The following is a 12,471-nucleotide window of genomic DNA, read 5'->3' on the forward strand; positions in this document are numbered from 1 at the left end:
GTTATTTTTTTGATGTCACAGAAATCACTTAAGTGCCAATTCTCAATTTCCTTATTTGGAATATGTGGAGAATAATTCCAACCTTTCATGCTATACCAAAAAAGCTGTTGGCACCCGAGGGAAATATCAAAATGCCTTGACAGTTATTATTTAGTATGCTATTATTATCATTTTAATAATAACAACTTTTGAAATTTCATATGTTCATCTCAGAGATATTTCTCTTTTCGTCAGTTGCTACTGCTTGAGGATAATAAATTTGGATGTTTACATATTTATTCATTTTTTGGTTTATATCATGGCTAATCAGATATTTTTCTTAATACCTCCACTTAACAAATAGTTACTGAACGTTTACTGTGCCAAGCTCTACAGTAGGAGGCTGTGTAACAGGGAGCACATTCCATCCTCATGGATCCTCCAATCAGAAGGAAAAGAAAGACATCACATAACTCATCCCATCTGAACAGATGTTTTTACAAATTGTTAAGTGGAACTTGAAGGAAAAGGACAGGGTAATATCAGAGGTTTGAGCAGAAAGGTCTAAATTAGGTTGTTGATTAGGGACGACATCTCTGAGGAAATGATATTTAGGCTGAGTAGATCACCACCTATGAGAACATCTAGGGTCAGGAAAGGAAGAGAACGTCGGGGGAGAAGAGGGTGAGAAGAGCTGGGAGGGTGGGAGAGTCTGGAGAGGGATGGATGGTGTGGCAGAAACTAAATGGAAGAGTTCCACAGGGAGCTGAATTACTGGCAGATCACCTTGACCCTGTGAAAGCTTGGTTCCAGGTTTTTCTTGGACAGGTCTATTTAGGATTTGTCCTTAGTCCCAGGACGTAACAATTGGTCCTCAGTTACGGTGTTTATTCCTAAGGCAATGCCTTTCTGGCTTTTCAGGTAAAAGCCCAAAGTGTTTAACAAGTCTCTCTAAATTGGCAGAACTTGGACTCCAAAGGTATCCTTCCCAGAACTAGGCAGATGCTGGATGAAGTCCTCAGGACTTGAGTCGCCCAGCTCTTGCTTTTGCCTGGTGCATAGTGGGCATGGGTAAGTCAGGGATCAGGCAAGGATTTAAGGGGAATGTGTATGCAGGAGTCAGGGCTCTCCCTCTCTGACACCCTCCTTTTCAGTATTCCACCCTAAATTTCTAATCACTCTGACAGTCTTGAACTCTGACCTCTGTCTCCTCAGCCTAGTAAAATCTGGCTACTTGCTGCTTGGGTATTATGACGTTCTTAGGAAAAAGTCAGTTAAATATGGATCTCCACGAGTTTGCTTTCCATCTTTCAAGAATCAAGTCCTCTCAAGTTGCTGCCTGTTTTGAGCTGAATTTCAAAGCCCTGAAGCATTTTTTTTAATGTATTTTACTCAGCCACTATAATTGCTATGGGCAGCAAGATAGTCCAATAAAAGCTACTCTGTTATGACTGGTACCTAAAAGCAAATCTCTCTCTTTTTGTAAAATTTTATAACTATTGACTTGTCCATTAATTTATTTAGGATTGCAAAATGGGCATATACTGATTCTACTATTCCTTGTTTATTTATATAAATATAACTTTAAAGAAAAATCCCCTCTAATCTTCTTTTTGATTACCTTGAGGTACAGATTACACAGGAAGAGTAGGGTAAATGCTTGATGTTTTCTCTTCATTTATTACCTTTCAAAATAATGAGTCGATTCCTTAATAGTTCTCCTAGGTGACCAATGAGGGTTCTTTTTTTAGTATTATCATGAACCCATTCACTTAAATATAGTTAATATGTTTCAAAACTGCAGCTACTATCTTTATCGATGCTAAAATATTTCCATCTTTGGTCAGTGAGAGCCCCTTCAGTTGGCTGAGTTCTTTTGACATTATTCTGGTGGGTTTTCATAGTCTCCTTATTTTCTGGCATTCTAAAAGCTAACCTCATTTTAATTTTAATATAACTTCACGTATCATCAAATTAAAATCTTAAGACTATAAACTTTGCAAAGAATTAGAATTTACCCACTTTGATTTTAGGCCAACGTGAATCCATCTTCTTTTTAAACTCTGACATAAAATAGGATCCCTCAGCTACAGTATTAGCTGATAAACAATCTGAGAGCAGGGACTGTATTTAAAGCACCTTGTCAAGATTTTATGTTGACATGTTGGAGCTACTTAATAAGTAGGTACTGGATTCAATCACAACTATTTTTTAGGGTAAATCTAACACCTTTCCTGCTTTTCCTTTTTCCCCAACCCAACAAGTGGCGTGAGAGAGCTGCACCCTGAGTAGACAGAAGGCTATTACTTAGTTTTCTTTCAGCATTTTTTCACCCAGATAAACAGTTGCACTTTTCACGTTACTTTCTTATATTTCCTACTAATAATTTTCTAAATGGAAATCTACAGATGTAAGTAGTTCCAACTTCCAGTATTTTTTACATCATGAAATGCATCCTCTTATTTTAAGTTAACATGAGTTTTGTAATTTCTGACTTATTTCCATTTACTAAATAGAATCCATCATTTTCTCTCACACAGTCTGCATTTAAGCAAATAAACGTAAGAGTGTAACACGTCTGTACATTTCTTCTCTGCCAGTCCTCTCACTCAGTTTTCCCTGTGCTCTATGCCTGATCTTTAATGGACTGAATATGACACTTGGATGACGGGAAAAGCCTTCCTGAATTTCCCCAGACCTACCCCCTTTCATTCATCTATCTGTCCAGAGGACTAATACCAAAAAAGGACCATCCGATTTCAATACAGTATAATGTGTGTATGATGTGACCAGGAGCAGAACACATCCTCTGGCCTAAACAGGAAGTACTAGAGAAGTTGTTGGAAACAGTGATTTCTATACAGAGAAAAGACAATGAGTAAAAGAATTATCTAGGTAGGGGAATGAAGGCTAGATGTGTGGTGATCGCCCTATGCTTCATGAAAAGATCCTAAGACTAGAAAAATCATGAAATCACAGCACTTCAAAGAAACTGTAATTATTTCACTGCGGCCGGGCAGGTGGATGCTTTTATTCTGCTGAGGATGAGGAAGGAGAGATCGTGGATCGAAAAATGAGAGCGTTTACACAACAGCTAGAGAAAAGAAGCTAAGAATCTCTACTCAGGGCGATTGCTTCAGCAATTCACCCACCATTAACCATTATCTCCTGTGGCTTAATTGCTACTTCTTAAGCACTCCTCAGACTCACTCACTTGCACCCAGTTATTTTCCTTTCTTGCCTTTGTTTACCATTGTTTACCCTTTGGGACACACTGAGCAGAGTAGTAGTTCTTCATCATCAAACACTGTCTTTTCTTTTTCTTTCTTCCACAAGTTGTATTTCCTTACCTACACCTCTTGTCTAGATCTGTAAACATGTTCACAGTGGCTATGGCCAAGACATCTGAAATTTATACTTTCCCTTTGAACCCATAAAATTTAGCTTCTGCTTCTCTCATTACTCAGGAAACAACATCAGGTTTACTGACATAAAAGTAGAACGTGCTCTTTGATATGGATTTTTCCATTCACTTGATGCTCCTTCAGAACAAGTTACTGTTCTAACTCAGGGTAATAAAACCGTGTGTGGTTCTCACAACAGCCACCTTCCCAGCAATATTCACAGGGCCAGCTTGCATCTATAACTTCAGCCAACACACATATTAGGCACAAGGGGCCGGGGGGATCTGGCATAAAAATGCACACTACCTGAAAAACAGTATAAAGGACCTGTTTTAATTATGACAAATGCATTTCTGTTTTTCAAAGACATGAGTAGTTGTATAAACATAGCTTTAAACTTTATACTTTTATTATCAACAGTAAGTGGAAAGGTTCTGATTTAATAACTAATGATATTTTATAGGTTTCAATTCTGTAACTTCACCCCAGAGGATGTGGAGTTCCAATCTTCCATATTTCACAGTCACTTAAACTCAATGAGTCAGCGATGGAATTAATTCTCTCTCCTGCTCCCTTCCAGAACTTATTTGTTCCCCAGCGCCCCCTCCCAGTAAATGACACCACCTTCCAGACAGCTGTTCAAATCTGATAACTCAGTGTCCCCTCACATACAATCACTAAATTCTCTTGATTCAATAGTAGCCTCAGCGTACTGTGAATCTGATTCAAGTCAGGAGAACTCTCTCTCCTCATTGCTGGTCCTCTAGTTTGAGACTCCAGCTGTCACTTGTACAAAGGAGTTCAGAAGCCTCCCAACTGAGCTGCTGCCTCTAATCTCTACTCCTCATTTAGCCCTCCAATCTGTACCCCTCATTTCAGTCTGAATGACCATTCTCAAATACAAACTGATCCCTCCAAGCAATCCTCATTCCCGTTCTTGACTAGAAGACACCGCTTCTCCTATTTGGACCATTCTCCCAGCCTCTCATGTGAACATATCTGCACCTTAATTTCAAAACCTATTTCCGTAAACTTTCTCATACTAACCTCAATTTATCAATCACGTTATTCCTAACACCCTACACTAACGCTACCATATTTTGCATTGAGTCTGTGTAATTTTTATGACATTGCACATTCTCACCTTTAAGAAAAAATGTATTACTTTAAATTCCTCCCTATACCCAACAGCTAGTAGATTTCTCTTTCAGCAAGTGTCAACAGACATTTAAAGGATGAACACATGTATGATTCATCACGAGTACTGGTTTTGGAAGGTGATGGATCTAATTTTAAATCCTAGGTCTAACACAGGCTGTGTAATCCCAAAGTTCTTAATTTCTCTAAATCCACTTTCGCCCGTGTCAGGAGACTTGAAGCACCCTGGTATACAACATTCTTGAGTGAGTCACTTAGGCAAAGCCCACCCAAAAGTCATATTAACTTGGTGCAGGCAATGGGAACACACAAGCTTGGCAGGTTGGATGCAATCCTCCAGGCCTTCCTCAAGCTCACAAGAGGCCCACTTCATTGCCGGCACATACAGGTGCACTGGGACTGGGATCCGCGAGAACCCTGCTCATGTCGCACCCTCCCACACTTTTCCTTTTTTTAAGGATTGCGGAAGAATAGCCTTGCATATCTGGAGAAAATCCAGTCTGATCTTGGATCTGGGCTACTCAGGAGAGTTGCAGACAAAATCTTGAGCGGGCTTCTTTCGCTGACCTACAGTTCTTCCTTTTGAGGGCAGGGGACACTGCTGGTCTCAGCTATTTCTGTGCCAGACAACCCAGAGCAAGCCACAGGGGTCATTCAGCAGACCATAAAATGGTAATATCCAAGTACCGACTTCACTGTGTTGTGGAAATGGTAAAAAATAGTACCTGACACATATTAAGTGTTCAGTAAATGATGATTAAATAGTATCATGCTTTAGTAAACTAATATTCTGCAAGGCTAATGGTACGCAGAGGTGGAGAATAAGAGTGTTGACTATGGTGTAATTGAGGAATTAAAGTCAATTTGGTCAAATACATTCCCACAAGGCATTCACACCCAACCCATTTTGAGGTTATTTTCGGTCATCTGTGAGAGTATTCTTCCATTAAGTTTATTTTTTTTTCTCTTTTATCCAAAGTTATCTGAAAGCCACTTTACATTGAATCCTGCTGTACCATTTTACCATGTGTTTATGTTTGAGTTTAAAATGTTGGCTCTCACTATTGACCCTTCAACCGTGGGTCCATGAGAAAAGGAGGTTGACTAAGTGCCCGGATGATGTGCTTACTCCAAGAGACAGCAGATGAATTAACAGCAAAAAGAATGTTTCATGGGGTTGCGGGGCGGGTGGGGGGGAATCTGAGTTATCACCCAGCACGCGGCAGCAGAGAACTCAAAGGAGCCTGCACCCCATCAGTCACTTCATAGGGACGTTACTGTGGGAAAACAGCATCAATAGCCTTGTTAAACTAACGCTGAATTTACATACGAGATCGAATGTGTATTAAGTGTGTGCTGCTGGGGAAACTGCTTAATACTTCTGAGACTCCATTAGATGGGTGATCTTTAGGATTAAATTAGTACATCTATAAAAACTATTATCTGACGCAGAATAAGTGCTCAGTAACTGTTTGCTATTATTATACAGTGATAAATAAATATTTTGCAAGGTAGACGCTCTGAATCAGTAACTATAAATATGAATCATTTTGGAGTTTGCTTTGCTGATTGCCCATTGTGTGGCACGGGCTTTATTAAAACTCTACGATCCAAAGACAAATAAGACTGACTGTCCAGATTCTGTGCTCCAGAATCGCAATTTTGGGTGGGACGTTTTTTTTAAGGACGATTTTATTCAAGTGGGATCATTGTAAAGGGAGGAGCTAACACGTACCAGGAGCAGCTAAGCTGAACTGCAGAAGCCAAGAAAGCTAGAAGGAAGTCAGGTAGATGATGAGAAGTAAGCTGCCCATGGCTCATCTCTGATTTAACGGCTGGAGGAGGCATGAGAATAAGCTGGGGTTCTGGAGTCTGGCAGGCTTGGCTGCAAACCCAGCTCTGTCACTTCCTGTCTGGGTGGTTGGAACAAGTCAACGTGGAATCCCTAAGCTCTAGCTTCCTCATTTGCAAAGTAGGGGAATGGAACAAGTTACCTGATAATATTTATCCGGACTTTGTTTGGAATTATAGACTAGCTGGTTAATATGGTATTAGACATATAATAAGCACTCAAGAAAAATTTGTTACGTCTAGAATTATAAAAATTAATCCTATTAACATTAGTGCTATTGCTACTAATACTATTATGACAATTCTGCCAACGTGGTTTCTCTGTCTGACACAGGATAGACAACTTCAACAAGCTGCCTGCCCTCTATATGACATGCCTTCCTTTTACATAAATAAAGTGAACCTGAAAAAGGGATGAAATACACGTGAAGAAAGCTTTAGTGGCTAAAAAAAATAAAGGAGGTTTACTAGAGGAATAAGCATGCAGTGAATTGAACAGTAATGGGTTCTCTTCCAGGTTCTTCTGTGGACTAAGTTGTGAGACGCTGGGCAAATTACTGACTCTCTCCAAACCTCAGACTGCTCGTCTGATAATCGTAGATCATGTTAACTAACGACAGGATGGTGTGGCTTGAGGTGGGCTATCAAGAACTCTCAGGTCTCTGTTCCACAAAAAGACATAATAAAATACTTCATTCAGAGGAGACTAAGTGAAACCTGTGGTTTCTATCTTTTATGTGAAAGTATTTCAAACACATCTTACACTTTGGCAGGGGGGTCTTTACCTTTTCTATGAATTTATGCACAGAGCACAGCATATTTATGAGTGAGTTTCGTGGCATATTATTTTTAGGCTGTAGAGAAAAACATTCTGTGGTCTCAAAACAGATGACTGGTTTTACTAAATGGGCCACTGTCTTTTATTAAATTTAGGGTGCCCGAATGGAACATCATCACATATAGTCTATGGGGGGGACATTCTAACATTTAAAAGTTAAGATCTGGTCCAAAATATCAGATTTGGACAAATGGATTCACATATGTCTACAAACATGTACCTCTATCTATCTATCTCTGTAACGATTTGTCTATCTGTAAAATGCTTCCATTTCTGATTTAAAATATAAAAGCTGAACACGTAAGTCAATATTGGCATGTATGGGCACAAATAAAGCTTCCCACAGAAACTGCTCCCGTTTTTATGTCTCTTTACGTAGCTCTTCAATCAATTTCAGCATACAGTTTGGCTTTTAAAACATCTCCTTTGATATCTATTCTACTGTGTTGGATAAACAAACACTTACTATATGCACATCCAAACACCTCGATTCGCATTCCAATTCTGCCCCTGGGGTTCCACTCTAAAGGGATGAAGCGCAGAAATCTGGCTTTGATAGAAGGCTGGAGTCTATAGTACACAACACTGTCTGCATTTGCATTTCCTGAAAATCCCTAGAAGAAAAGAGAAAAGAAGGAAATCAATGTACCTGGAGAAGGTCTATTTCACTTTGTCTCCTACAATGTCAACAAGCAATGTATGATTTGCTTTTTTACTATAAAATAGCAACTTCTTTAAGAAGATCATATTGTTAACAGTTATGCCATAACATATCTTCATCCGCATAAGTTACTATTGTCTAAACCTTTTTCTATCTAGCAGTTTAAATTCCATCACCTGCAGCAAGCCAGCTTTCAACTATGAAACCCCCAGTAAAGTTTGTTTCTATAAGGTGCAGACGAAACATAAAAGTTACGGACATTGTGAACCATGAGAAATATCGAGAACATCTTCTTCCTGTATTCAAAAGCTAGGATCTGATTCAGCATAGAAGTTGCTCACATCATTGATGAATGAGTAAGGTTATGACTTGTTTGTATTGTTTCACTTTATCTTACTCAGTAACATAAATGAAACTTATCAACAGACATTCAAGTCAGAGCTACACTCTGAGAATAGGTTGTTAAACTTCATTCACCACAAGGCTGGATACACACCTTAAAAACTGTTGTTGCGTGTCACTTTTATTCAATAAAAAATAATAAAATAAAAGCACCTGTATTTAAAAAATTGTTAAGGGAAATTGGAATCAGTAATCATCTGGAAAGACCTGAAATTAGACTTACAGATTTTAGATTTGGAAGCTAGAAAGACCATAGGAATGATGCTGAGCTAGCACCATCAAATTGCAGATGACGAAATTAAACGTCAGAATGATGAAAACAAAATCTCCGGTGTTTGCAAAACTATTATATGGTATGACCAGGAGCTATACTCCTTCCACAATATCAGGATGCATCTACCTAACATATAGCCCACCTGCAAAACCCACACCTAAACAGCTTTTATTTTCTCCTACGTGACATATAGTAAAGCTTCATATGTGAAAAAGTTAGGATGAAGCAGTTGTTCTCAATAATTGATATTTAATTTTTATTTCAGCTTCTCTTCTTCCACCTCTTCCTTCCTTTCCTCCCTCCTTTTCTCCTTCTTGTCTTCCCCTCCTCCTCCTCCTTCTTTTTTTGTTTAACTGTAACAATCAGGATATGTAGGAACTATTGAAATAAGGGATGATGCTACGACCTATTCAGCCGCGTGGTAGGTCCCCTTACCATGACTGGATCAACGAATGAGGTCACCCTCACGTAGATCATACCAAACAAAGCAAATGTTTTAGGAACACCAATACCCAGGGAGTTTATTCATTTGCCTACTTTTCTTTCTACTTCACAAATATCTCTTTACCAACATTTACTAAAATATTTTCTAACACAGTAAAAATAAAAAGTAAGGTTGGGTTTTTCAGTCAAATTAATTTGATTTGACTCCCCTTATCAGTCAACTCTACTTCCTGCCCCCCAATGCCCCCCACCCCAGTACCTCATACACCCAATTTTCAGGCTCACACAAAATAGACAGTTCTATGATGGTGCCTCCAAATTATATCCCAAATCTGGGCATCTCCCTTCATCTCAGCTACAACCACCAGGTTCAACAAAGCATTATCTCTCCAGAACTACTTCAATGGCCTCTTCCTCATGTTTTTAGTCTTCTGTTTCCTATCACCATCCCCATCCCCATCCATATCCCTAAATCTCTTTCCCTCTGAGCAGTCAGTAAGATTTTTAAAGGTAAGACAAACTATGTTACCCCCACTGCTTCCTTTACCACTTAGAAGAAAATCCAAATTCCTTATCAAACATAACACAGTCTTTGGCAATCTCCTCTATGATGCTTTGAGCACAGGGAACACCCGTGTAGAAGCCAAGCTCAGTCCTTCTGAGGGCCTTTGTGCCAGCTGTTCATTCTGCTGTGAAAGTTCTTCCCTCAAGATCTTTGCACAACCAGCTCCTCTTGTCACCTCAGGCCTTGGTCTAAAGAGCACCACCTAAGACAGGCCCTTTTTGATCACAGCTTCTTAAGGAAGTGTACCTGGCACCCCAGCATCTTATCTTTCTGTTTTATCTTCTTCATATTACTCATTATTTGGGGGTCTTTTTTGATTATTTGTTTATCTTATCCCCTTAGAAGACAAACTCTCTAAAGCAGGGACCTTTACTGCCTTCCTTCCATAGTACCTATAATATGGCTTGGCTCAAAGTCGTTCTCAACAAAATATCTGTTGGATGTGTATGTTTGGGAAAGACTGGGCTTAAAAACAAATCAAAGTTCAGCAAGTTTCTTGATTATTGTATCTCTATGAAGATGTCAAATGAGAATGTACAAATGAGCACTGTATCTCCTGAGGGAGGAACAGTTATCCAGCATGTTTCAAACATATTAGGCCCACATCCCTGGCTACTATTTCCCAGAACATAAACAGGAGGAGATCGTTTAATCCCACAGATATTTGGACTCTGATAACCAGACACTTCTAGAACGTTCCATGCTATTCCACCAGTTGAAATTTCACACTGAGGATTTGATATAAAAGGTTAACTGTATTCTTTATTGTACTACCTAATCCCCATCCTCACTTCACCTTTAGGCACCATGGTCTCCATTTCTGTCAAAACCATGAACATTTGCTTGAAAATGTCCATTTATACCAACGTTTTCTTTAGAATGGCTGAGGAAGGGCAGTTTCATTTAAGACAGTATTTCCCAAACTTGGACTACACATTAAAACTCCCAGTGCTCAGACCCTGGGCATTGTTGTACGTGTGTGTGTGTCTGTCTGTCTGTCTGTCTTTACAGGCTCTGCAAGTCAGGGTAATGTGCCTCCAGGGTTGAGGACCTGGTTTAAAGACATTCAACCCTAATCAGACCTTCTTACACTTCTGATTCTATTTTCCTGGGTACCACTAGCAGGTTAACACAAGACCTAATTATGATTTCTTGCAGTGAACAGCTGGGTGATGAATTAGATAACCCTCCAAAAGATCTCACATTTTTTCAAAATTATTATAAGTTCATAGATGGACATAGATGGCACTCTGTGATCTCAGCATTTTATGGGATTGGGAGAAAAGATGCAGGTGACAATGGCAACAGACAGGTAAAGGGGAAGAGGACGTCTGTAAATGGAAGCCCCTCACAGTTTATCTGATCAATTTATGAGCTATTTGAATTTTGAGAATGTAAAGAAGAAATGTAAATTACTTAGTCTGTATAAGTAATAAAAACATCTGAGCACATTCAAAATTTTAAATGATTATTTCTGACAAGGGATGAGGGAAATTGTGAGATGGGGGATATGGGATTTTTACTTAGCACATTTTAGTCATTTCTGAATTTTTTTAATGAGCATGTATTAATTTTATAATAATTAGCAAAATAAAGTAATGCATAGACATGTAAGTGTATACAGCGACAGAATAGGCAGAAATACCACTTAGTAATGCTCTTGGTACCTTAAATAACATTCTAAGGTTAATGTTACTGGGAAAACATACACCATTACTACTAGTTAAATATATTTAACTGAACAATAATATCTGCATTGTTTTGTTCCACTTGTTGCTAACTTTTAAAACGTAAGATAATAAAGATTCTGCTGTGGAATTCAATATCTAATGGGAATTTTTTTAGAATGTCTGTGAATGAGACAGGGAATTGATGCTATTCACTTTATAAATGCAAAGTCCAATGCATACTAATGTTCCTAATGTAATTCCCTTGCCTAGAAGACTTTTCTCAATTTGCTATGAAAATTTTTTCACATACTCATAATTCATAAAGGAATGCATGAATTTAAATGTCTCATTCTTTTGAAAAAAATAATTTTATTATGAGAATGTGTATGTCTTCCCTTATATTATATATTCTGAACTTTAGTGCTTGTCCAAATTACCTGAGGTGCTGTCACGCACTAAATCTGTGAGAGGGGCCTTAGAAATCCGCATTTCAATGCAGGGCAAGCTGATTTGTGCTCTTGGTCTTCCGCCTGCTCTTTGAACATTCTTCAGGCTTGTGGATAAATCGTGCTGTTTTTGCCCTCCCTATTTTATTTCAAAACTTTTCAGAGAGGGAAAAGATTTTAGGAGAACAGTTGACTAGGGCTAACCTCCAAAGGGAGAAATAAGTAACAAACGTCTTCTGTGCTATCAATCTGAATGTCTTCAACGTGAAAGCTTGTGTCTCAACATCAGACACAGCAGAAATATATATTATGTAGTTTTAATATTCGCCTCAACCCTGTGAAGTATTTTTGTGGCCACCGTAAAACTGAGGATAACAAAAATTATAGAGCTTATGTGCCTAAAACCACGCAGCTAGAAGGTGACAGAGTAAGGATTTAATTCTATACTTTTCTGAATCAAAAGCCCATAATTTAGCTAAGCCATCAAAGACCTCTCTCCAACAGAACGTGAAAGCAAACAACTCACCCTAGAGGAAACCTGATATTTTATCTGAGGCTGTTTCTCCCTTTTTCTCATAATTTATATTTAAAATCTTTGACACATCTGAAAGTAATGCAACTTAGATTATTACTAAACTGGGACACAACTCTACCAGTTGACTTTTATAGACAAAAGGATTGTTCTATTAACTTCACATTTTCGCAAAATTACTACAGCTGAAGGAAAAGAAAAGACAAATTTTCAAACATCAATAGGACTCCTGCATATAAACGGTAAC

At 38.6% G+C, this 12,471-nt stretch overlaps 1 protein-coding gene across 7 annotated transcripts in view; it reads right to left on the reverse strand.

Annotated features, from left to right (window-relative positions):
- CNTNAP4 (contactin associated protein like 4) overlaps positions 1 to 12,471 on the reverse strand; it is a 259,157-nt gene that overhangs the window by 109,067 nt on the left and 137,619 nt on the right. For all 7 annotated transcript variants that reach the window (XM_029204811.1, XM_029204816.1, XM_029204835.1 and 4 more), the window contains exon 4: positions 7,697 to 7,844. In XM_029204811.1, coding sequence (XP_029060644.1) covers positions 7,697 to 7,844 — 148 coding nt within the window. The remainder of the gene's footprint in view (positions 1 to 7,696; positions 7,845 to 12,471) is intronic.

This window comes from Monodon monoceros, unplaced genomic scaffold, assembly GCF_005190385.1.
Source record: "Monodon monoceros isolate NGI ecotype Baffin Bay Population unplaced genomic scaffold, NGI_Narwhal_1 Super_Scaffold_10, whole genome shotgun sequence".
Lineage (NCBI taxonomy): Eukaryota > Metazoa > Chordata > Mammalia > Artiodactyla > Monodontidae > Monodon > Monodon monoceros.